The 22,033-nt window shown below is 41.1% G+C and overlaps 2 protein-coding genes across 3 annotated transcripts in view; both read left to right on the top strand.

The window, feature by feature from the left end:
• The window catches only part of LOC111668684 (putative peptidyl-tRNA hydrolase 2), a 6,150-nt gene extending 3,001 nt beyond the window's left edge, over positions 1-3,149 (top strand). Inside the window, exons 5-6 of the mRNA XM_087178917.1 lie at positions 1,446-1,577; positions 1,786-3,149. Of these exons, the coding sequence (XP_087035043.1) occupies positions 1,446-1,577; positions 1,786-1,872 (219 nt within the window). The 3' untranslated portion in view covers positions 1,873-3,149. The remainder of the gene's footprint in view (positions 1-1,445; positions 1,578-1,785) is intronic.
• A 1,835-nt stretch (positions 3,150-4,984) lies between these two features.
• setd5 (SET domain containing 5) overlaps positions 4,985-22,033 on the top strand; it is a 34,402-nt gene continuing 17,353 nt past the window's right edge. Inside the window, exon 1 of one of the 2 annotated variants that reach the window (XM_023424618.1) lies at positions 4,985-5,396. The gene's annotated coding sequence lies outside the window, so the exon portion shown is untranslated. Of the gene's footprint in view, positions 5,397-21,903 lie in introns of those variants that run through there. The other variant, XM_023424613.2, reaches the window with a different exon arrangement.

Raw genomic sequence — 22,033 nt, 5'->3', positions numbered from 1 at the left:
TCTGTGTGTCTGTCTGTATTAGGTCTGTGGACAGGGTGATGCTGTCTTTAAGAAAGGAGGGTGAATAACTCCACACTATTTTGAGCAGCACTCAAAACAAAGCAAAACAAATAAATTGTCCGTCACTATTTTCCTGCAATTTCTATAATGTACAGTAGGGCTGTCCCAAACGATTATTCTTTAAACGATTAATCTAGCGATTATTTTTTCAATTATTCGACTAATCTAACGATTTTTTTTTTTTTTTATTAACCTAACAGTTATTTCGCTGCACCATGGTGTTTCCTCTTTATGTGCTCGTGCATGACTGTCGTGCTAGAGTGATATGCCAGATGCACTTTGCAGAGTCTGCAGACTAACGCACTGTTGGTGTCAAGATTAAAGTATTCCCAAACTTTGGAGGACCGTGTGCGAGCCTTTTTGGCCGCGTGTTGCTCCACACGCTCCGTCGTACTGCTGGTATACGCCACCGTGTTGTTCAAATAGATTACACAGACGCAAATCATTCACGTAGTCAATGACTTCAATTACGTCACCGCGTTGTCCCAGTCCGTGCACTGCGCTTGTACCCGGGTAAACCAAAGACGATGGATATAAACGGTCCCATTAGAAAGTTCCGGTCTTGTTCTATGAACATTTACCCTGTGTGGTTTTACACGACGCGTCAACACTAAAATTCCACGTCGAATAATTTTTATAATCGACAACGTCGATTACGTCGGATAATCGTCCCAGCCCTAGATTCTATAATATTCCTTTGAGACTCTGCTCCATGTTGGTCATAATTTCTGTAGATTTTTCATCGTCACATTCATGCTACGAATCCTTCATTTTACAACATCCCAAAGGTGTTCTATTGGATTGAGATCTGGGGACAGCAGAGGACATTGAAGTTCACTGAACTCATTGACAATTTGTGCTTTGAGACATGTACTATCATGCTAGAGGTAGCCATTCAAAAATGGGTAAATTGTGGTAATAATGGGATGCACACGGTCCTTAAAAGGATGATTGATTGGTATCAAGGGGCCTAGAGTGTGCCAAATAAATATTCCTCACACCATTACACCACCAGCAGCCTGGACTTTTGACACAAGGCAGGTTGGGTCCATGGATTCATGCTGCTGATGCCAAATTCTACTACTCGCTGGATGCTGGATGATTTTTGTTTTTCAGCCATTCTGAGTAAAAACTGTAGAGACCCGCCTGGCACCAACAATCACGTTGTGGTCACTGAGATAATTTTTCCGCATTCTGATGTTTGATGTGAACATGAACTGAAGCTCTCGACCTGTACTTGAAGGAATTTATGCATTGCACTGCTGCAACGTTTGGCTGATTGGATGATTACACGAATAAGTAGGTGTACAGGTGACGCTAATAAAGTGCTTGGTGTGTGTATATATTTTTTGCTATCATTTATAATACTGTTGAATAATTAATTCAGTCTTGGTGTTGACAGAGCCAAGAAGGTTGTCGTCCAGGGTACCAATGTGGCTCATCTACTGGAGCTGCAGGCCCTGGCCATGAGCCTCAGCCTGCCCACTTACCTGGTCCAAGATGCTGGGCTTACCCAGGTAAGGGACACATGCCATTTTCAAAGTTGTCTTTTGAATAAATGTCTTTTTTAGGCACCAGTAATCATTTTCAAAATAGTTGCACTGTTAGTACGAATATATTTGGTAAAAAAAAAAATGATATTGATTTTGTCAGTATTGCCCAATGCTGTGGTGTGAACACATTTGAGAATTTCATCACTAAACCAACCCCTGTTGTTTTTGGCAGGTGGAAGCTGGGTCCCGCACTGTCCTGGCCATCATGGGCGAGGAGGAGATTGTGAACAATGTCACTGGGAGTCTGAAGTTACTGTAAGGGGCTCAAACCCACAGTGGGGAGGCATGGCTCTGCAGTTCCACAAAGCAACCAGCAGAGGGCAGAAATATCCCAGCCACAGGGAGAGTCTTGGCATGCAAGAGTGTAACAACCTTTAAAAAAGACCTGAAGAACAAGGGGAAACAAGACATGTCCCAGCACCAGAAAAAAACACTCTCAGCCATTTGTTTCCCTTTCATTCTTTTTATGAGCTGCTTTGTCAGCCATTGGGAGCAGGAGGGAAGAGAGACCGGTTCTTCACAAGGCATCAAGATGAAGGCATTGAAATTTCTTGTTCTGGTGACCTTTCTCTTTTCTAAACAGGCCACCTACTTAAGAGTCTTATTAGAAACGTAATTGTTTTTCAAAATTGTCTCAAAATTGTTTCAAAAACTGTAATTGTCCAGTTTCAGATATGGCAAAGTCAAATCAAATAGTTTTGGTGGTAGACCAATATTATAGTTGTGCTTATACAAGGGGCCATGTACTGTAGACTGAAACATAATGGAATTAGAATTATACCCATAGCAGATGTAGTATTTGCCTGTTGTATTCACTACTCCTGAGTGAAGGCTAACTTATTAAATGATAACATGTGAACACTCATTTTTGACATTTAAATAATTTTGTGTCTGTAAGCAACTATTCTCCGAAAGATCCCTATCCTATAGACTCAGTAACATTACTTATTATTGATAAATGGCTGTATTTTATATACATACGCCTGTTTGAGCCATAAACCGTATAATCTGTGGTGTGCTATCCTAAGCAGTATGCACAATTACTGGACTTTGTTGTATTGTTTCTTTTTTTTCTTTATGCAAAAGAAAAGATCCTAAATTATAATTTTTGGATTTATCTTTCTAACTTTATGCACTCTGACTGCTTGTGGTGGATAAATTACAATAATGAATCGACTTACAGCTTGAAAGAATGCAAATGATTGTGTGTATGAGTATTGTTGTGGACGTGAACAGTCTTGCACACTAATAATCTTAATACACAAAGAATGTTATGTGTCTTTTGTTCGTAGTAACAAATATTTGTGGGCATGAGCTGCCACTTGCAGAATTCTTTATCTTACTGTCAAAGATTTTATTTGTAACAGAAGTTGTGGCAGTGTCATGCATGCAATATAAAATGTGTATTTGAACAGACCATTGAAATCCCAAAGTTATGTCAATTGTGTCCACACTTTGATACCTCTTGTGTCATACAGTCATTTGTGAGTGCTTCAGACTATGGAGACAATTAAAACGCCTCCAGATTAAGAACAAGCAGTTTGAGTCGTGTTTTCACCTGACTATGCTCGAGCTCTGGCAGTGAAAGCAGTGTGGGGGAGGGTCAGACACTGCCATGTTGCAGAGCTTGGTTTGGGCTGGCCATATGACACTGCTGTTTCACTTCAGTAACAAAGGCAGCATTGTGAAACATGGCTACTCCCAGTCCCTACCATGGCAGTCCGGCTGGGAAACATGTAACCTGTCCTTCAGTTATTAACCTCATTAGGTTTTTGTGTTATTTAGGGAAAAACCAGAGAAGATACCAGGGACGGGAAAGGGGATACGTAACGTTATATTAAGAAAAAAAATAAAATAAAGTATATTTATACACTGACCGGTGAGGTTATAACTAATGTCAAGCAGAAAGATATGTCGAGTCACTTATGTGCTGTTATCGGTTGCTGTGGGGCCAGGTGTTGATAACACTTGATAATACACATATACGTTCAGGATTAGTTAACTGTGTTTACACCTTTCCCTATTTTGAATTCATTCAAATTCAAAATTTAACGTTTGTAATAACGGCTACAACACACATTCCATAACCGTTGTGATAGTCTGTGAGTACGCAAAGTGTTTACCCTACTAGTCGTAAAAAAGTGACAGTAGGGAGCCTAGCGTTATACTATATGTTACAGTCTCAGTCTTAATATGTAGGCCCCGCGACCGCAATGTAGTTTTTTTTAATTATTGTGTCTATCTCATCGCTCGTCAGACCTCTGCAACAAATGACGTTGGCATTTATCACCACAGCCAATCCAAGGTCTCCCCCCAAGTCTCATGACATGACAAGAAACCAATCACGTCATTGTGACATTTGTTTATAAATATCGCAGTCCACATGTCAAAATTATTCTTTACTTGTATCTGTTGAAAATAACGTCTCCGTTTGTAAACTTAGTGTGTGTATGGGGGGTTGGGCTGTAAGCAATAATCTTTTTAACAAGAAGCAAAGGCTAAATGCTAACATCACAGCAAGGTTAACCTCATTATTTCGTCAGCTCCTTTACAGCAGCTCCCAGATTTTTTTATTTTACTGAGCCGCTGCTGATAATGGTATTTTCGTTGTGTCTGTCACTATTTCTGTATGAGGAAGTGTGGGAAGAGACTGATTTAGGCAGCGGGAACAGAAGTAGGAGGGACCAGTAATATGTAGATGCAATCCAGGAGCCCTGGTCAATTTCCCTGTCCAACCCTTACCAGATGCTACCAGAGCGACACCTCATACTCCATTAATCTGACATACCGGTAGGTGGGGCTGACCCAGCGGGCTAACCCTGCCTCTGGTGTCCCTGGAACTGGGCCCCAGAGACCCCTTGTAGCTAACGCTTCCTACTATGTATTGGTATCAAAGCTCCTTCCACAGTAGATAGATGAATGTAACCCTCAAATAAAAAAACAATAATTCCACTAACGAATTAAAATTAATTCCATGGCATTTGAATTTAATATCGAGCATTTCCCGAAACTTTAAAGGTAAAGATCCTCTGTTGGGTGTCAAATTAAGTCCCGAATCCAGCCATTCTCTATAGCTCGCCTTCTTGTATGCCATCAGTATACGCACATCATAATGGAACTGAATTTTCACACCCCTCCTCAAAGTAGTGACTGGCCCGCGTCACGTAGTTGACGCAAAAAGAAATAATCGATGCTGTAATTCACCAATGACTTACATGTATAGCTCTTGTATAACAAGACTGACACATTGTTGTCAAATCATCGGCGAGAGGCGGGATTTCACAGCAAGGGCCGCCCAAGGAGAGAGCCCCTGCTCGGTCGCCAGGGAAACCCCGTGGCGTGGTTGTGTGTCAGTTTCACTGGAACCCGCGATGCCGGTGAGGAGGGGGATGGGCGCCTCTGCGAATGTAAGGACCCAAGACAGAATCAGAGCCCTGTATGACATAGAGCAGCATATACCCCATTATAAATAGCGACTGTAAATATACAATACACAAAAATAAATGGATTTATCCACCGGGGATCTATAATAGCCACTCAATGGATGCACTGCACCTTAACAGGACAGGGAATTTAACTTTCCGCCTATGCGTTGGAGACACATAAAGAAGTTTGTTTCCTACCCCTGGAGAGGGAGCTACTTTTAAGGGCAAAGGATACAGGAGACTCCGAGGCCGAGGTACAGGCCTACTGGTCTGGTTGGATTTGATGTTGGGATACTCTAATGACTTCCTACTGTACATGAATTTGCCTCGTTTGTACAAGTTCGGAATGCCTCTTTAGGTGAGTACCTTAAATCTTTGATAATTATTTATGTTACCCTCGATAATTTGAGAGGGCAATATAAATTACAGACACTAACTAACCGTGTTTTCAGTGAGCCAAACATAGCTATGATGCTAACCAACTTAGCTAGCTAACTACTTAGCGTCCACATAAGTTTATTAGAACAAGTTTGTTGCCCCACAATCTTTCCACTTTCAAGTGGCTTGCTTGGCTGGCTAAAAGGTCCTCATGTTGATGGTCTGCCTTGCAGGGTTGCTCTTGGCTGTGTCTGGACTGATCTTCCATGGTTTTTGGTCTTCTCCTCGTGTTGTTTTCGATAGCGAGCTTGTTGGGAATCCACCACATTACTAGCTTTAGAACAGCCAACATTATAACATCACTTTAAGCAACAATGTTCCCGAAGCTGTTGACGCCATTCTTTCAAGTTTTCAGGAGCTTTGAGTCGTATAACGTTTCATCTTTTAGTGGTGTCCTCAGTTTTTTTTTTTCAGTTTTCGTACCAGGAATAAACCAGTCACACTTGGCTATCGTTATCACGTTACATTATTAATTAGAGGAACTATGTTTTGCCCAAAGGCAACTAAGCTACAAATGGGTGTCGTTTTGAAGCATTAATAAATAAATCTTGGTTCGTTGAGCAAGTTTGATAACATGTTTCTGTAGAGGCTTAACATACCTTAACATGACATAGCCAAAACAAAATCAGCAGCACGTTATAAGAACTTTATTTGTCTATGTTGCATTGTTATTATTAGGTTACATTTGAAAGTTTAACAGACCTGGAACCCATCTATTGGGCTCGGAAGTTTGAGATCAGACCGCGTTGGGTAATGTCTAAACTTGTTTTGTTTGAACCAGAAACAAATTGTTGCATTGCGCTTTTACCAGTAGTATTTTAAATGTTGCTTTGGGTCCGTGAAACTGTCAAATGTATGGAAGTTATTCAAGGCATAATGTGGAATTAGATCATTATTGGCGACTCATGTTAGCTAAGCAACCAGCTGCTGTGTTGGTTAACGTTAGCAGGCAAGCCATAGGCAACAAATGCTAAAGTAGCTATTTAGCTAACTTTTTGGATGTTTTCCAGATGATTGTGTCCTTATTTGGAACCAGTATTTTACAGAATACAAATTGTGTATACACCTGAAAACTTAGTTGCAAACCGTTGCTATTTTACAGTGGATTTTTGGACAAATACTTTAAAAAAAAAAAAAAAAAAGAAAAGAAAATAGGGTGTCTGCACCATGGTTAGCTACATCACGTTAATGCATTCGTCTCTGGCAACAACCCTAACTTCGTTCAATCGTGTGAATCAAGCCCGGTTGTGTTTTCTCTATTTGTGCTCGTTCTTATTTTCTGCTTGAGGGGTCCAATAATCAGAAAACCAGATCTGCTGGTTAGTGACTTGCTGTTCTTCACCTCCCCCACCTACCAACCCCCAGCCTCGGTGGCGGTTAAGAGATATGGGTGGTATTTTGAAGGGGAGCTCTTGTTTCCTTTTTTAGCCTCCATTTTTTATTTCAACGTGTGAGCAAGGGCGAGAAGCATTGTTGATCCGGAATGTAGTAATCACAAGTCCCGTAGGTAGAGTTAAAGACGCCGTAGCTGTTATATTTTTAAACACCATTGCGTTGTTTGATAATTCATATCTTTTCTTGATTATGAGAAAATGCTACCATTTCACATACACACGTTGGTTTCAGGGATCAAAATCGGCTCTCAAGATTAAGCTATGACTTGTCATTTTCTTGGTGTGGTTGATCATAATGTTGAGGCAAAATTAAACACAACATGAGAACTCTCGAGTTTGCGATAACAACCGCTGATAGTGATACTAGCAAAGGGTCGAGTGGTTAAATAGCGCCTCATCATCTTGTGATATGTTTTTGTGAGGTTTTAAATGTATTTGGACCTCCCGTTTTCCAAGCACAATGGCTGCCCTAACTGTCCCTGGAGTAGCTGTGATCAACTCAGCTGCACCACGAAGACTGGAGCGGCGTAAGGCCGGAGCAGTGGGCACAGCAAGCACAGAGAGAGGAGCTGTTACTTTGTCTATCCGACGTGTTTAGGTCACTTAATGTGGCACGAGTTACGTGACTATCTCCCTGCAGTTGTATTTATGTCAGACTTGTTGTAAATTCAGCTGGTCATACTCACAAGCCATATTTTTCTTTCTACTCAGTCAAAATCTTCTATTGAAACCGAATGCTTCAATATAAGCGGAGAACTAAATCTGGTGTCAGGTTGAATCCCTGTTAGCCATAAGTGTTGTTTGCTTTCTCACTAAGAGTATTGTGCTTGCTAATCAAGTGTATTCCAAACAAGCTTGTTTAGAAATCCACTTGCTTAATCTATTTGAGTTTGGAAATGTATGTGTCGCTTCAAGTAAGAATGTATTTTTTTTCTGAGCAGTAGTCGACCTTGCTTTAAGAGTACAAAGATTACAGGTGTTCGGCCAGTGCCAAGAATTCGGATTGATCTTGAAGCCTGTTGGAAGCCAGATTGCAATGTGCTGAGCCTTGTTTTCACTGGTTGTGACTGACATTCTCTGAATATGTTTCACATCTTTTAATAGACTGTGTGGGCTGCCGCTTGCAAACTTGGCCACTCAGAACCATTGGAAACATGAGCCCCTCCAGTACTCCCCTTGACCTGACCCTTCTTGTTGTCTTGAACAAACACTGTGATCTCTAACAGAGAAAAAGACTTGTACACAGCTAAGTAAGAAATGCAAGGAGTATTTGGAACACAGACAAGCACACAATGGTGTACCTTCTTAACTCAACAGGCCACCCTGGGGAAGCTAAGAATGTACTGTTTGGCTGCTTGTTGCTGCTCTGTCGTGAACTGACCTGCCATGTTGGTTATGTAGGCCTCAAGTGAGATACATGTGTAAGTGGCGTTGAGTTTAAACAGTTAGTGAAAGCAGACTATCTTCAAGAGCAGCACTGTACTCCATGTGTGTATCTGTCTGCAAGATACAGACCCTTTTTTCCCATTATGGGCCTCTGAAACTTTGGCGGTCTGAGGAATGAGCAGACATGCAAGGTTAGCCTGGCCCAGTTTTCTGTTTACTAAGGAAATAAAGTCTGTCAGTCTCATTCATATTCACAGAGTGATTACATACCAAAAGAATGTGATTGTTGGGTGACATGCTCTTGAAAACATGATTTGAATGGGCAAGCATTGTTTTCTGATGAGTCTGGATCACGCTATGTACAGAATTTTAACCTGGGTTTGTGTGTGTGCTTGTAAAAGAGGGAGTGAAGTTGGATGTTGGCCCGTCTCCAAAAGAAGAAGACAGGATTCTGTTTCAGTGCCTACGCTCGAGAGAGAGGGAGAGGGAGAGAGAGAGAGAGAGAGAGATCAGCGGGCGTTGCTGTGAGGAATATGAGGGAGAAACCCTGTCCTTTTGCTTTTCATTTGTATGCTGATGACACATCATTACACAGAGGGCAGGTGTAGCTATTGATATGTTAATAAGGCCTCATGTGTGTTGTGCCAAGCCAGTGTTGTGGATCTACACCTGTATAGAAGCAGAAAGATTAAATTCACATAAATGAGAAGCAGACAAGTAAAATTTGGGTCTGAATTATAGTTTTACTGCACTTCTTTTTACTACAGTGTAGAAATGGTGTATAACAAATATTAATATGTCTATTAACAGCTATACAATGCATGTCTCAATTTTTTAATGTATATCATGTGGATTGATTTCTTGGTTGCTTGTTTAGGCTGACTTGATACCTCCTGCCTTTCATTTTCTGAACAGATATAGCAACAATCTATCTACCTTCCCCTCTCTTTAGCTTCTCATCTGCAGCTGCTGTGTGTTCTGTGCCTTCGGTCTTGCACAATGGGGTTAAAAACAAGTCGCTCTGACGCCTGCTTCATCTGTGTATTCCTATTGGTGCAGGAGCTCTGGAGTTGCTCCAATGGGGCGAGGCATTTTCTTGGCACTGGGGGAGCGGTGTTGCAGTGGGCTGTGCTGGGTAATTCTGTTTTGTGCCGAGAAGCAATGCTTCTTGGGAGAATAATGGAGGAGGAGGAGGCTGGGGAAAAAAACAAGGCCAAAAGGGGGTGAGGCAGGCAATCTACGTAATAATCTTTCCCTCTCTCTGCTCTCTCTCTCTCTCTCCTGTTCTTGTTTTATTGTACCCTTATGTTTTGCCCTTCGTTTCCTTTCCTTTCTCTCTGTCATGCTGCCTGTCCTGCTTTCTTGTGATACTTGTGTATAGCACAACAAAAGCTCACCAATATTCAGAGTTTCTGTCTCTGTGCCTTTTAAACTGCAGGTAGCCATTTTAGGCTTCACCACATATACCTCTTCTTTCTTGATTTTTCCAATCCTTTACCTTCTTTCTGTCTCTCTAACTCTTTCTCACAGTCAAGGAGATGAAATAATCAATTAAATAAATCTATGTAAAATATCCAAATGCTTTGTTTGAGGTGAAACCAAGATTACAAAATCTACAAGCACATTTCCAAGTGTATTTGCTCTGAGGGTGTTGTCAGGTAGGGAGAGAGAGCAAATAAGGAGCAGGACAGAAGAAAAACTAAGAGAGTTTTGTAATGTGTAGCAGTACTAAAAAAAAAAAGGGGGGGGGTGGATGCCTGGTTCCAGGTTTTTCCTCCATAATTCTCCCAAGAAGTGTAACTTCTTTTTATAAGCACCTTGCTCTATCACCTTGAGCAAATGGTTCCTGTTAGGAAGAGTGAGGTGGGAGTTTTGGTTTCTTTTTTATCCATGGCCATTCACTCATTCTTTTAAGACAGGTTTGGGTTAGAAATGGAGCCTCTGAACCTTTTGAACCTATGTTTGTTCCTACCTAATGATTGGCAGCTGTTTATTTACACCCCCCCATCCTCCACCCCTGTCCTCACACACACCTTTCCCATAATTTTGCTTGTGTTCCTAAAGACATTTTAGGCTTGTCGCATTAATTTCATTAACTTCAAAGAGTCAGGGAGGGACAGTTAAAGCCCAGTTCAAAATGGCTGCCAAGTCTCACTGCTTTTATTTGAGTGACACCTTGCAATCTTGCGTTAGCTAGTCTTATATACTGTGTTGTGCTGTAAAAGTTATTGCGAGGTGGAGCCAGGGCAAGCCCTTGTGTCGCTGTGGATAAGACTGTCGGCCAAAAGAGGAAATGGAAATGTCATGTAGATGTCTTTGTCATGTAATGAGATCACATGGTGAGAGACAGAGGGTGTCTCTGGTTTACATTATGCCAGAGCATGAGCTTATCTAACAACAAGATGGCTTTTTTGGGCGTCATGCCTCTGCTAGACTACTACTTGGAGATCATCCCTCTACACATTTGGTAATACACATCGCTTACAGGGAATACTGCCATTGTGAGGACAAACTGTCCCTTTTCTTTAAAGTTTATTAAATATAACATCACAGTAAGCTGTACAGAAGTGAAAATTTTGGTATTTTCGTTGGACTCCCAATTCCTCAGTTTAATTTCCTTTTTCACATTGCTGCTTGCTTGGTTAGGTATTAATGAAAAGTGTTAATTTATTCCATTCATTCCATTAAAAGCATCCTCCTTTCAGTTTGACTTCGGAGGTGAACAGGAAACAGAAGCAGCTCTGACAGAAGTAGTCAAGCCCAAACAGGCAGCAGTATTTTGCTTACACCTTTCTTTTTTTCCCCTCTAGTTTACTGAGTCTCAAACGGACAGTGGCTGGCTTGTTTGCTCTGAAACAGATGATTGATTTTGTGTCATGCTGGCCCTGCTGTCAACTGCTCTCTCCCCCACTCCTCTTACAGCACTCACTTGGCCTTTGTTCTCCATTGTGTGTCTCTCATCCCTGATCTGGTCCGGGTCCATTCAGGCAGCTGGACATTGTTGTGTTAATGGCGGGCCATGCTGCGCTCCCAGAACGCTCAACCACTCAGCATGACAACAGCCACATCGCTGTTAGAACTGAAGCTTTATCCGGTGACGATATAACTCAGCCACAGGCCCTCGAAATATAATATACATTTATGACTGTGGTACCAGATGTTTACATCGTTTCCTCACGTCATTTGTTTACCCCCACATCTCCAGCCTGTTCAGGCTAAGCTTTGCAGTTTATATTTTTGTGCAGTTGCCTGAACAGTTGGCTGGTGCCTCAGTCTGATCATAGCCTGCTCTAGGAGTGTTTTCAGCTGGCTGTGCAGCAGCCATATCTGTTTCAGGAAGTTCTGGTAACTTGTAACTGTGGCTGAGAAATGGTTTGTCCCAAGCAGCTGAATGTTGCTTCATGTAATTGTTTTATTTAGTGTTGTTCAGAGAGTTTTGGGGAGACAGGAACACAGTTTGGATTAGGTAGTGATGGAAGTGCTGTCAGTACCGCACTGTTTTTTTTTTTTTCTGTGTGGATGTGTGCACTTCCACTTATTTTTGCCTATTGCCTATTCTCTCATTGATTGTGCTCAAACTGTTATATCACCATGACAAGGGAAGCTATAGTAACTGATATTATAATGTACAAATGATGAACTTGGATATTTATGATTCAAATAAATGTGCTGAAGGCTGCCTTTTTGACAAACATACTCTAAAATCACTACACTAAAATCTTGTTCCAGCTGTATGCTTTCCATTTGTGACATATGAAGCACAGCTAGTATGGAGTGGCCAAATGTTTATTATCCCAGTCCCAGTATAATGTATTTTGTGTGTGTCCATCTGTTAACTCTGTCATATTTTAAATGTGTTTGGGTGAGTGTGAAATAAGATCCACAACGAGCTTTGCTTTCTCCCTGGCCACATATCCCATTTGTCTTAAAGCCAGGTCCTATTGATTTGCCTGTTCTTCTTCTTCAGTTTCCTCTTGCTGTAGCTCAGAGTGCAGCCTGACCTGCGTAGTGCTGGGGAACGGCAGATATATTCATATCCTGCCTTGCACAGCAAGCATGTGTGCGGGGGCAGAGTGAGGGGGCTGTTGTAATCTCACTGGACTGGATGTGTTATGGAGGTTTGGTGAGGCACAGGTGGACACTATGTGAGCTGTTCAAACCCAAATTGTATATTTATGTACATGTCCTTCTAGCAGTCTCCTTGAAGCTTTATGTGGAAAAGACACCTTGAATAGACCAATCTGCCATGTTGGGCAATGATTGAAAGCCTTCATTCATCCAGTCAGATACTTATTGTATTCACTGTGTTGGTACCAGTTGTATCAGCCAATTAAAACCGTCTTGAACAAGGCACATATTTAGGTGATTTCCTTTGTTTGTTTGTTGGAAGAGCAGAGAGTATCAAGATGGTCAGAGGAGGAAACATCAGAGACTCAGCCACATGTTTGAGCCTCAGTCAGACCCAGACTCAGACTCAGATGAGGAGTCTGTTGAGACCAGAACCAGAGACTAGCAGACTTATCAGAACGGTTAGCGCAGTTAGCATCTTTTATTTGTTTATGTTGTTTGTTAGCTTGTAACTGGCAGTGGCTGACACACTGTTAGCTGTTGTGCTGATGCTAACTCCCTCTTTCTGTGCTGACAAGGTTTCAGGTTTATTTAGCCCTGCCCCCTCGTCCCCACAAGTTGTCAGGATTGGTTCCTTAGGTTTGTGTTGATGAAACCCTGGCTGTCTGAATCTGTTGTTATGAGACTGTCATTGGTTCACTACAGTTCAAGGTGGAGATTCTCGGTCATGATGTTGATGATTAGTTCACTCATCATATAAATATGTATATATTAAAACACCACATGGATGCATTCATATTCAGAGTAGCAAGATCTGAAGCCTCTTACTCGTTACAGTGCCTCTTTTTGTTTGTAGTGCAGGTTTGTTGTTTGAAATGATCAATATGAAGCTATCCAGTGAATTCAGTTGTTGAGATTGATCATTGAACCCAAACACGTTTTTATTTTTGTGTATTGTGTGTAATAAGATTCTGTTCCCATATCAGAACATTACATGTATTCATTATTCCCATGGAATCTTATTCCTCTCAGGATGGAAAAGCTTTTGAAACTGTATTTTGACCATGCAACATTAAAGCCAGCAGTAAAATGTACACAAAATGGTGTGTTCACAGGCAACTGTTGAACAGTGTGTGAGTTATCACCAGCATGCTCACTGCAGTTGAAGTGGGAATTCACATGATATTTAAATAGTTTATGCCTTTTTTTACCATTTCTCCCCCGTTTTCTAACAATGACAAGAAAAAATAGTTGAACTGTTTGCAGTCATTGTAATTATTTGTCATATCTTCATCTAAGCTGCAGTTGATAATAAAACACAAATCATTGTTGTTCTTGTCCATATTGAAAATATTCAAATATTCACAGTGTAGGTTGGAAAAAGTATGTGAACCCCTTTGCTATTGACAGCAACAAAAATGACATCAAAGCTTCTTTGACTTTTTTTTTTTTTTTTTTTTTTTAAAGTCCAATTCAACATTTTGAGTTGTTATTCAAAAGAAGCACCTGTTGCTGTGAACCAGGCCTTACAAACAAGAAATTGATTTACAATCAAGAATAGTCGGAATTAAATGATTGCATCTTTAGATGGAAGATCAACTCTGAACATGCTAGCCATAACCTGTGGTATGTGTTGGCTTTTTTTTAATTTATTTTTTTTATTCATTTGTGGTAAAGAATGAGTAATGCAGCTTTAAAGGAAGAGAGCATGCTGGTAATTTCCCTCACTTTCCAGTCTTTCTACTAAGCTAAGCTAACTTGTTGTTGGCTATAGCTTCATATTTAACACCGATATGACAGTGGTATTGATCTTCCCATCAAACGTTTGACAAGAAAAAAAAAGATTATAGAATAGAGAATATTTCTCCATAGTGTGGAACTATATCTTTAAGGTAAACGTAGGATAGAGTAGTATGAAAACAAAAGGTACAGTCAATCATAACAACGTCCAGACTCCCAGTAAGGTCACTGTGCCAGTTACTGAATGACTAGCTACCTGAGGTGTTTTTGCTGTTTCCTTACTTGGAAGTTTCCCACTGGTAGGGATGTTAATAATGAATCGTTAGTCAGTTAATTGTTGTTAAGAATTAAATCGATTTTTAAAATGTCTCAATCAACTGATAATATGTTTAATTTCTGTATCTGTAGCGAGCTGACTTGCTGTGTAATCAACTTTTATACCAGGAGAGGGTGTATTTCACCCAAACTACTGTGGTCACATTGTAGGGAAACATAAATGTGAGGCAAAGCGGGCCAAACGTAGTGCAGCGTGGGAGTATTAACACAGTAAAAAAATTCAATGCGAAATGTAAATATTGTTGTTCTCAAATACTGCAGTACATTGTCATTGTTGTGCAACCTGATAATCGTGATTGATGGTGAGGGATTTCGTGAGTGACTGAACAAAATTGAACCAGGCTATTGTGTCCCCTCAGGAAGCGCAATAACCAGTTGCATTAAGAACCTGAATAAGGAAAGAAAAACGGGCTCACGGCAAGGCTGCTTTGAGCCAATGAGGTTGCTAAAACTGACTGTTGGACTGCTCTAACTGCAGAGTTATATCACAGTTACATGCCACTACATAAACTAAAATTGACATTTAAGATGAGCTGTATACCATACCTGTCCAATACCAAAGCAAAGCAGTGACAGATCAAACCATCAGGTCACCAGTAACACAATCCAGCAAAACGAGAGGGAACAATGTCTGCGAGATGTTTGAAGGACTGTTGGAGCAGTGCTGGGCAGTTACCGCTGTGCTGTCTGATCACACAGTGACCAAACTACAAGATGAGTTTTTGAAATGAAAGGTGAACACTGGCAGCTTATGGACGATGCAATGCCAGTCTAAGGAGCACTCAAGGCTGCCACTTATGTCTATGCATTCAGGCTACGTCCAGACTACAATGTTTTCGTTTTAAAATGCATCTCTTTTGCTACGCTTTTGCCTCCCATCCACACTACTCCTGAGTTTTCAAGCCCTGAAAACTGAGACTTTTTGAGACTTTTGGAATTGCTGCTGGACCCGTTTTAGTTTAAAAACCCCGGGGTTGCGTTGTAGTCTGGACGGGCTGAAACGGAGACCTTTGGAAACAATGACAGCCACCCAAGGTGCTCCCTGATTGGGTCTTATCAGCCTCGAAGTGAATACAACATGATGATGAATTACAAGTGTTACTGACCTTGTTGTTTTTGCTAGCAGCTGTTCAGTTCATTCTGTATTTTAATGCTACAGCTGTCTTTGCTTGTCCTCCTTCAAGTATTTTTTTGCAACCAATCAACTGCAGCGTAGACAATCTGCTTCCTGTTTACACCGGCTCGCACATACCCAGTGTGATAGCTTGGACAGAGATTGTTTCTGATACGCCGCTAAAACAGTCATCAGGTCATTTTGGTTTTAAAACGCTGTTTTAAAATTTAGTAGTGTGGACGTAGGCTTAGTCTGATCTATTCCCACCTACTGAGAAAAGGGGGTGACGGCAGCCGGGTCGTGGAGTTCAAAAACTGTGCTGTGCTGCCTGAACGAATGAAAGGACCTACACTATTACCTGCATTAACTGCTTTGCTTACCTAGTTATCCCGGATTATTATTTCATCGTTGCAATTATTGGCTATAATTTGTGTGCACACGTCCAGTTCCCAGACTTGGTGTCATCACCAGCATTAATTGCAACAGTGTTAGATTTCGTACTTGCCAATGCTGAGATGAAAGAACTGGCAGCATCGATGCCATCTAATGAAGCCACTGCTACTGATCTCGAAACTCGGTCACATTATGGCCAAAGATGAAGACACAGGAATACTGACCTCTGAACAGGGAGCTACAGCTCAGCCAGAGTACAGTGCGGCTACAGCCATGGTACTACTCATTGGGGACCACTACTTTTCAAGTGCATCCAACAGTGCTGAAACAAAGGTTAAAAAAACTTCCTGGGCGAATCCCCGCTCCTCTTGATGTAAATCCTGTTGGTGATCACGCCATGATTCCTGGAGCTGGCCAAGTTGTCCAGGCAATATCTGTACACCCCAGAGACATCGGTGACTTCAGAGAGGGTGTTTTCTGCAGCTGGACTTAAAGTTAACAGACTATGCACACGACTCACTGCTAATCACAGAGATATGCCTATTTTACTAATAGAGATGTCTTGATCCAATCTCAAAGATTGGTATCAACTCTAGTGGACACGAACCTAAGCCAGACCCTTTATTTTATGTCCGCTGTCTCACAGGTGTTTTTAACGGAGAGCACAATTTGTGGCAGGTTGAACAAAGGCTGCACCGAGACAACACACTGGAGGATACTTTTAAAAGGAGAGAGACATTTCCTTGAAATAGCAACAAGGACTAAAAGGTTACAGAGTGGGCTATTGAATTCATCACTTTGGATAACCAGCCCATTGCTGTGGTAGAAAATACAGATTTCACTATCTTCTGGAGCCACGGTACACCTTCCCCTCTAGACCAGTGGTTCCTAACCTTTTCTAACTCATGGCCCATTTGAAAATCTCAAAAATGTTGGTGGACCACATCAGACCCTGTAACAAGCGGCCCGGGCTTGAGTCCGACCTACAGCCCTTTGCTACATGTCATCCCCCCCGCTCTCTCCCCGACTTTCCTGTCTCTCTCTCACTGCAACTATCGAATTAAAGGCAAAAATGTCCAAAAGAATCATAAAAAAAAAAAAAGAAAAGATTTCTGCACTCACAACTGAAAGTTTGTGTATTTTTTTATTTTCCTTTTATACACAGCACTTTATGTGAGGTTGAGTATTTTCTGCACTCACAAATGACTCGTCCTCACTCTGTAAGTTAATATGGAGAGGTTCAGAGTTGGACTATATTTTTTATACAGCAATTTGTTTATCTAAAACATGGGTTTGGTTTGGTCGGCCTTTTTAGTCTAGAGAAGGGAGTTATTGCTGCTCCAGTTGTTGAATAAGGACAGGCAGAGAAGACCAGCCTTTTCAAGCAAGAGCTTTATTGGTTTATTATTTTTGTTTGTGATTCATGACATGAATGTCACATAACTAATGTCCTGCTAATGTGTAATGTTTTGATAAAACTTAAACTGAGGAAAATTATGTTTTCTCTTTTGGTTAATGATTAACCAACTATTGATTTTTGACATGTTCAGCTATCACTTAACTGCCCTATGAGCTAAAAGTGAATGAGTTCAGTTGAACTTGGACTTTTTCAAGTTACATCTATCATTTTTTTTATTTTGCACTCAAAATCAGGTTTTCCCAGCAGCCTGTTCATTGTTTTTTGTGTTTATTACATCTGACAGTGTAAAAAGATAGTATAACAATATCTGACTGATGATTGAACTGGACAAATTACTACACAGCCCCAAATCTCCAAAGTCCCTGTTGAGTTTTTTAGCTTAAAACAAAGAAATTATGCTGGGAGATTTGACTGATCTCTAATGGTTGCTTACTGCCTGTCTGAAAAAGACTCTACTTTCACTTTTAAGCGGAGTTTTACATAAGCCCCGTCACCCGAGTGGTCGAATATTAAAACATTTTCCACCACCTACTTTCTTACAGTTTCAAATCATGTCACCATCACTTTTTTTAACCTTATAACTATAACCTTTAACTGGATGGAGGAATTAAGTCATCAGACATCAGAATCTTAAGTTATGAAAGAATGAGGCTGGTGAAACAGCTTCTCTTGAAGCCCACTGATGTCTTGTGTTGACTGATTGTTAATGTGAAACTGCTTTATTATTTTGATGACCTTTTCCGGATACTTTGGCTCTGGGTAAAGAACCTCCTGAACAATGAGCACTGAAGTAATCCAATCCTAAAAGCAAACTGAGCACCTGGAAACAAGTTTGAGCTAATGCTAGCAGCATCTTGGCTAACATCCGGCAGCCCCTCCAGATGTCCTGTGTTTACCGAAGACGGCCAGAGAAACAGATTTTAAACGTGAAACTGCTGTATTCTGTGTTTTAACTGGTTTTTATCAGGTTTGTTTCTTTTAGAGAGGTTTAGACCTCTGTGGATAATTCGGCTCTCCGTAAAAACCTCCTGAACAATGAACCCTGAAGGAATCCAAACCTAAAAATAAAACAAGTTGTTTAACAACTAACAACACCCTTCTTTTCTTATTGTTTTGACTGAGAGACCCCTAGTGACAGAAAAGGTGCCTTGAACTTTACTTTGTAAATTAAATGTACATGTTACCATTTTAACCTCAAATAAAAAAATGAAAAGAATCTAGCCTCAAAAATGTGTGATAATAGACAACTTAATCTCATGTTGAGCAGTAGCAGAAGCAGCGCAAATGAAAAATAAAAGCTGTTCATTTGAGTACTGTTCCATGTGGTAGTCTAGGGAGCGTAGTAAAATTGAAATATTGTTCAACATTTATTAATAATTGTCATCATAATTTTCACATGTGTCATCTGAGTGTTCAAAGCAAAACATTTTATTGTGGGGTTTATACCATCCACGCTATGGATGCTGCACTTTTTGTTCTATTGTGGGAACTATATAGTGGATTGTTTTTACAATTTTACAACCTGGATATGTTATGGACAGGTTATTTACTTAAATTTCATTTAAGTGTTCAAGGGCAAAAGGTAACATAAAGAGTGATTCTGACACAGCCCAGATGGCATCCATTTTTTTCAAGCAGCTGTCTGTAGAAGGAACCCGGCAAATTTTTGTTGTTAAATTACATTAATATGTAGATGTGTAATCTATTTTTATTAAAACGTTAAAATATTTTAAAATTTTAATTTTAAAAGTTCAATTGCTGCTAACCAGCCAGTTGTTAGTGGTTAAACAGATAACGTCAGCTGGTGACAGCAGTCTTGTTGCAGTTACTCTGCAGCCTCAGCGAGCTCCACCTGAGCAGAAAAAGAACCATTGTCAGCAGTTGTGGTCAAAGACGGTGGAGTTACAGTTCGTCTACGGGACGAGAGACCTGCTCAAAGGCCTGGAGTTCGGCCTTTGAGTTTGGCTTTGTGTCCAGGTAATGATATGCACAACTTGTCATGTGAACTCAAGTTCAACTAAATCTGTGGATAGACTCATGATTCAGAGTGTGGATCATAATTCTACCTAAAACGATTTTGATATAATATTTTGGCCAAATCACTCACCCCTATGTGTAGATGTGTTTTCATGATGGCCTAATTACATCCACTATGATTCAGTGTCGTAAATCAGTGTCATGTTGAGGACAGCGGGTAGGCTACACTTTCTAAAGGCACTCTACCTGTATGTGCATAACGTCTGTTTTTGTTTCTTACAAAACCTTGCTGTGCAGAGTTTGGCTCAGAAGGTCTTGCTTTTTGACTGTTCATGCCGTTGAACTATTGTGCATAAGCTCTCATGATTGGATTTGCTTGCCCCTCCCTAGTTAAAATGCCTAGCTATATTACCCCAGAGACATTTTAGATATGAAAGGAGAACCAAATGCTTATTTGGTTCAGTAAGGGGCCGTTCAATACACATCCACCAGTGCTTAACAATGTCAGAACACTAAATGTGTTAAATAAATAGAAAATAAAAAGAATAGAAGGGAGAGATAGTGATGTGAGAGATGATAAGAGAGAGAGAGGGTCTCTTTTGCTGTTCATTTTGTGTGCATGTCCCTCCCCCTTGGACTTGTCCCCAAAATGGCCTCTGTTCTAGTGGAAGTGAAAAGACTTTGTTGAGCCTGCTGGTAATTTGAGCCGGTATTCATGGCCAGAGGAACGAACAAGGAAGGGCGGTGGGGGAGGAGGAGGTAAAGAAAGGCTTTCCTTCTTTGTATGGAATTTACCTCCCTAGTTCACCGTCTGGTTCTTTTGGAAGAGGCCCAAATAGTGACTCCCTTTGTGTGTTAGTTAGGAGCGAGGTGGCTATTTTTGTGAGGCAGCGATCATCCACAGAGAAAAGAAACAGTGGTTTTTGAAAAGGCTCTGGATGGGGCACCAAGGGATCCACTCCATGTCATCATGTCTAAATATGTTACAAACCCTAAAAGCTGTAACCCAAATCTACCACCCAGTTTCTCTCTCTGTGTATATTTCTGTTCTGATTGAAGTGATTCAAGTTGTAGCTGAATGCTCTGCTTTTCTAACCAAAACCTAACTGACATTTCTTGTCGCTACCTACCAGTGTGTATCCAGCTGAATGGGGCTGACATTCTCTGTTTGACAATGAACACAGTTGAACTGACCTTGACATTATTGGAAGTCCCCAGCCTTGCTGTGGTTGCCTTGGTGCTGGAGAGGGAGGGCGGCAGTTGCTGTAACTAGGGGACCACTATAGAAATGTCATGCATCCTGTTGCTGTTAATTCAAGTGGCTCTCTCTTAGTAAACTAGCCTATGTATGAGTACTAGAGTTTTGTTGTGTTTTTATGAACTTGTATTGTGCTGAATCTAATCAGACTGGTGTTTATGAAGTAACATATATGCATGTGTTTGCCCAGTGAATGACCTTGCTATAAGCCAAATCCTCTCTTTAGTGTGTGAACAGAGCACAGGAGGGCCTGTTCCTGTAGCCTGGCTGCTGCCTCTAGCTCTGTGTCTGCCTGGGTGGCTGAGGGAAGACAGAGCAGAGGAGTGTGGGTCAGTGTTTCAGCAAAGTGTGGTCACATGACAAGAGGCTGGGATGTTGGATGACTCACCCCTCCAGGCGTCTGGGAGGAAAGTGCCTCCTGCTGGTTCTATTTATTAGTGCATCCTAATGGCAGGCTGAGTGTAAGCAGAGCTGTAAAGCCCCTGGTTGTTTTTTTGCTCTTTGAATACCCCCCCCCCCCCCCCCCCCCATTCTGGAAGCCTCTGTGTGGATGAGAGACAGGCCTATTGCATGGTGTTCATATTGAGTTATCACTTTAGATGCAGGCAGATGAGAGCTCTCTGCTGCTTCCCACAAAAAGCCATCGTTGTCAACATGAGTCAGCATATTTGGTTCTTCAGTTGGTGTGGAAGGACAGTTTCCCTGTGTAGTGTTGGGGTTGTTTGGTCTTAACAAAACCTCTGTCACTGTCATTGACCTCTGCTAAAGGAGCAGGGTTAGGGTTATGATAGCAGCTATAGCTATTATGAAGCAACTATATTCTATGTAGTTGCCTTTGCTGTCCCCTGGTATTGTGCATGCTGGTTTGTTTGAATGATTTACACAGTAGGCTATAAAACATACTGGTAAATTTAAGTCTGTTAATTCCTGTATTTCATTATTATTTTTGAATTTATATTTAAGGCACTTTGCCTTATTCATCCCAAAGTTTGCCCCTGTGAAATACTGTTTGCTCTTTTCATATGAAATCAATAGTTTTTCCTTGGTTGCTCATGCTCAATTTTTTAATTTTTGACTAATATTTCTTTGAAATCACAAATTTAATGAACCAGTCACTAAAATAAATGTTAAATGTGAATAAAGACATGTTTTCCACAGAACATGAGCTATTGGTCCTAAACTTATCAGTTACTCAATTAAAGTGGTTAGTGAGGTGCAGGTTTTCCCATCATGCTTCATTCTACATGCTGAGTCATGTAGCAGGCTGTTTGTCTGTATCCAGGCTGTGTTCGTGTGCGGAACCGACTCTCATTCTGTCTGTTGCCCTTTATCCTCAGGTCCCCCATGACCGTGAGCCGTGGGCTACGGCTCGGTGGCGCCCCACCTCTGGAGTGGTCTGTTGCTGTAGTTGGGGCCCTGTGATTACTCTCCTCACCTCTCTTTTTTCCCCCCATCCCATCCTGTCCCTCCC

Source organism: Seriola lalandi, unplaced genomic scaffold, assembly GCF_002814215.2.
Source record: "Seriola lalandi dorsalis isolate HSWRI2012SDOR001 ecotype SW California unplaced genomic scaffold, Sedor1 jcf7180002054748, whole genome shotgun sequence".
Classification (NCBI taxonomy): domain Eukaryota; kingdom Metazoa; phylum Chordata; class Actinopteri; order Carangiformes; family Carangidae; genus Seriola; species Seriola lalandi.
The sequence above is the reverse complement of the archived record's forward strand: the minus strand, read 5'-3'. Positions and strand labels throughout refer to the sequence as shown.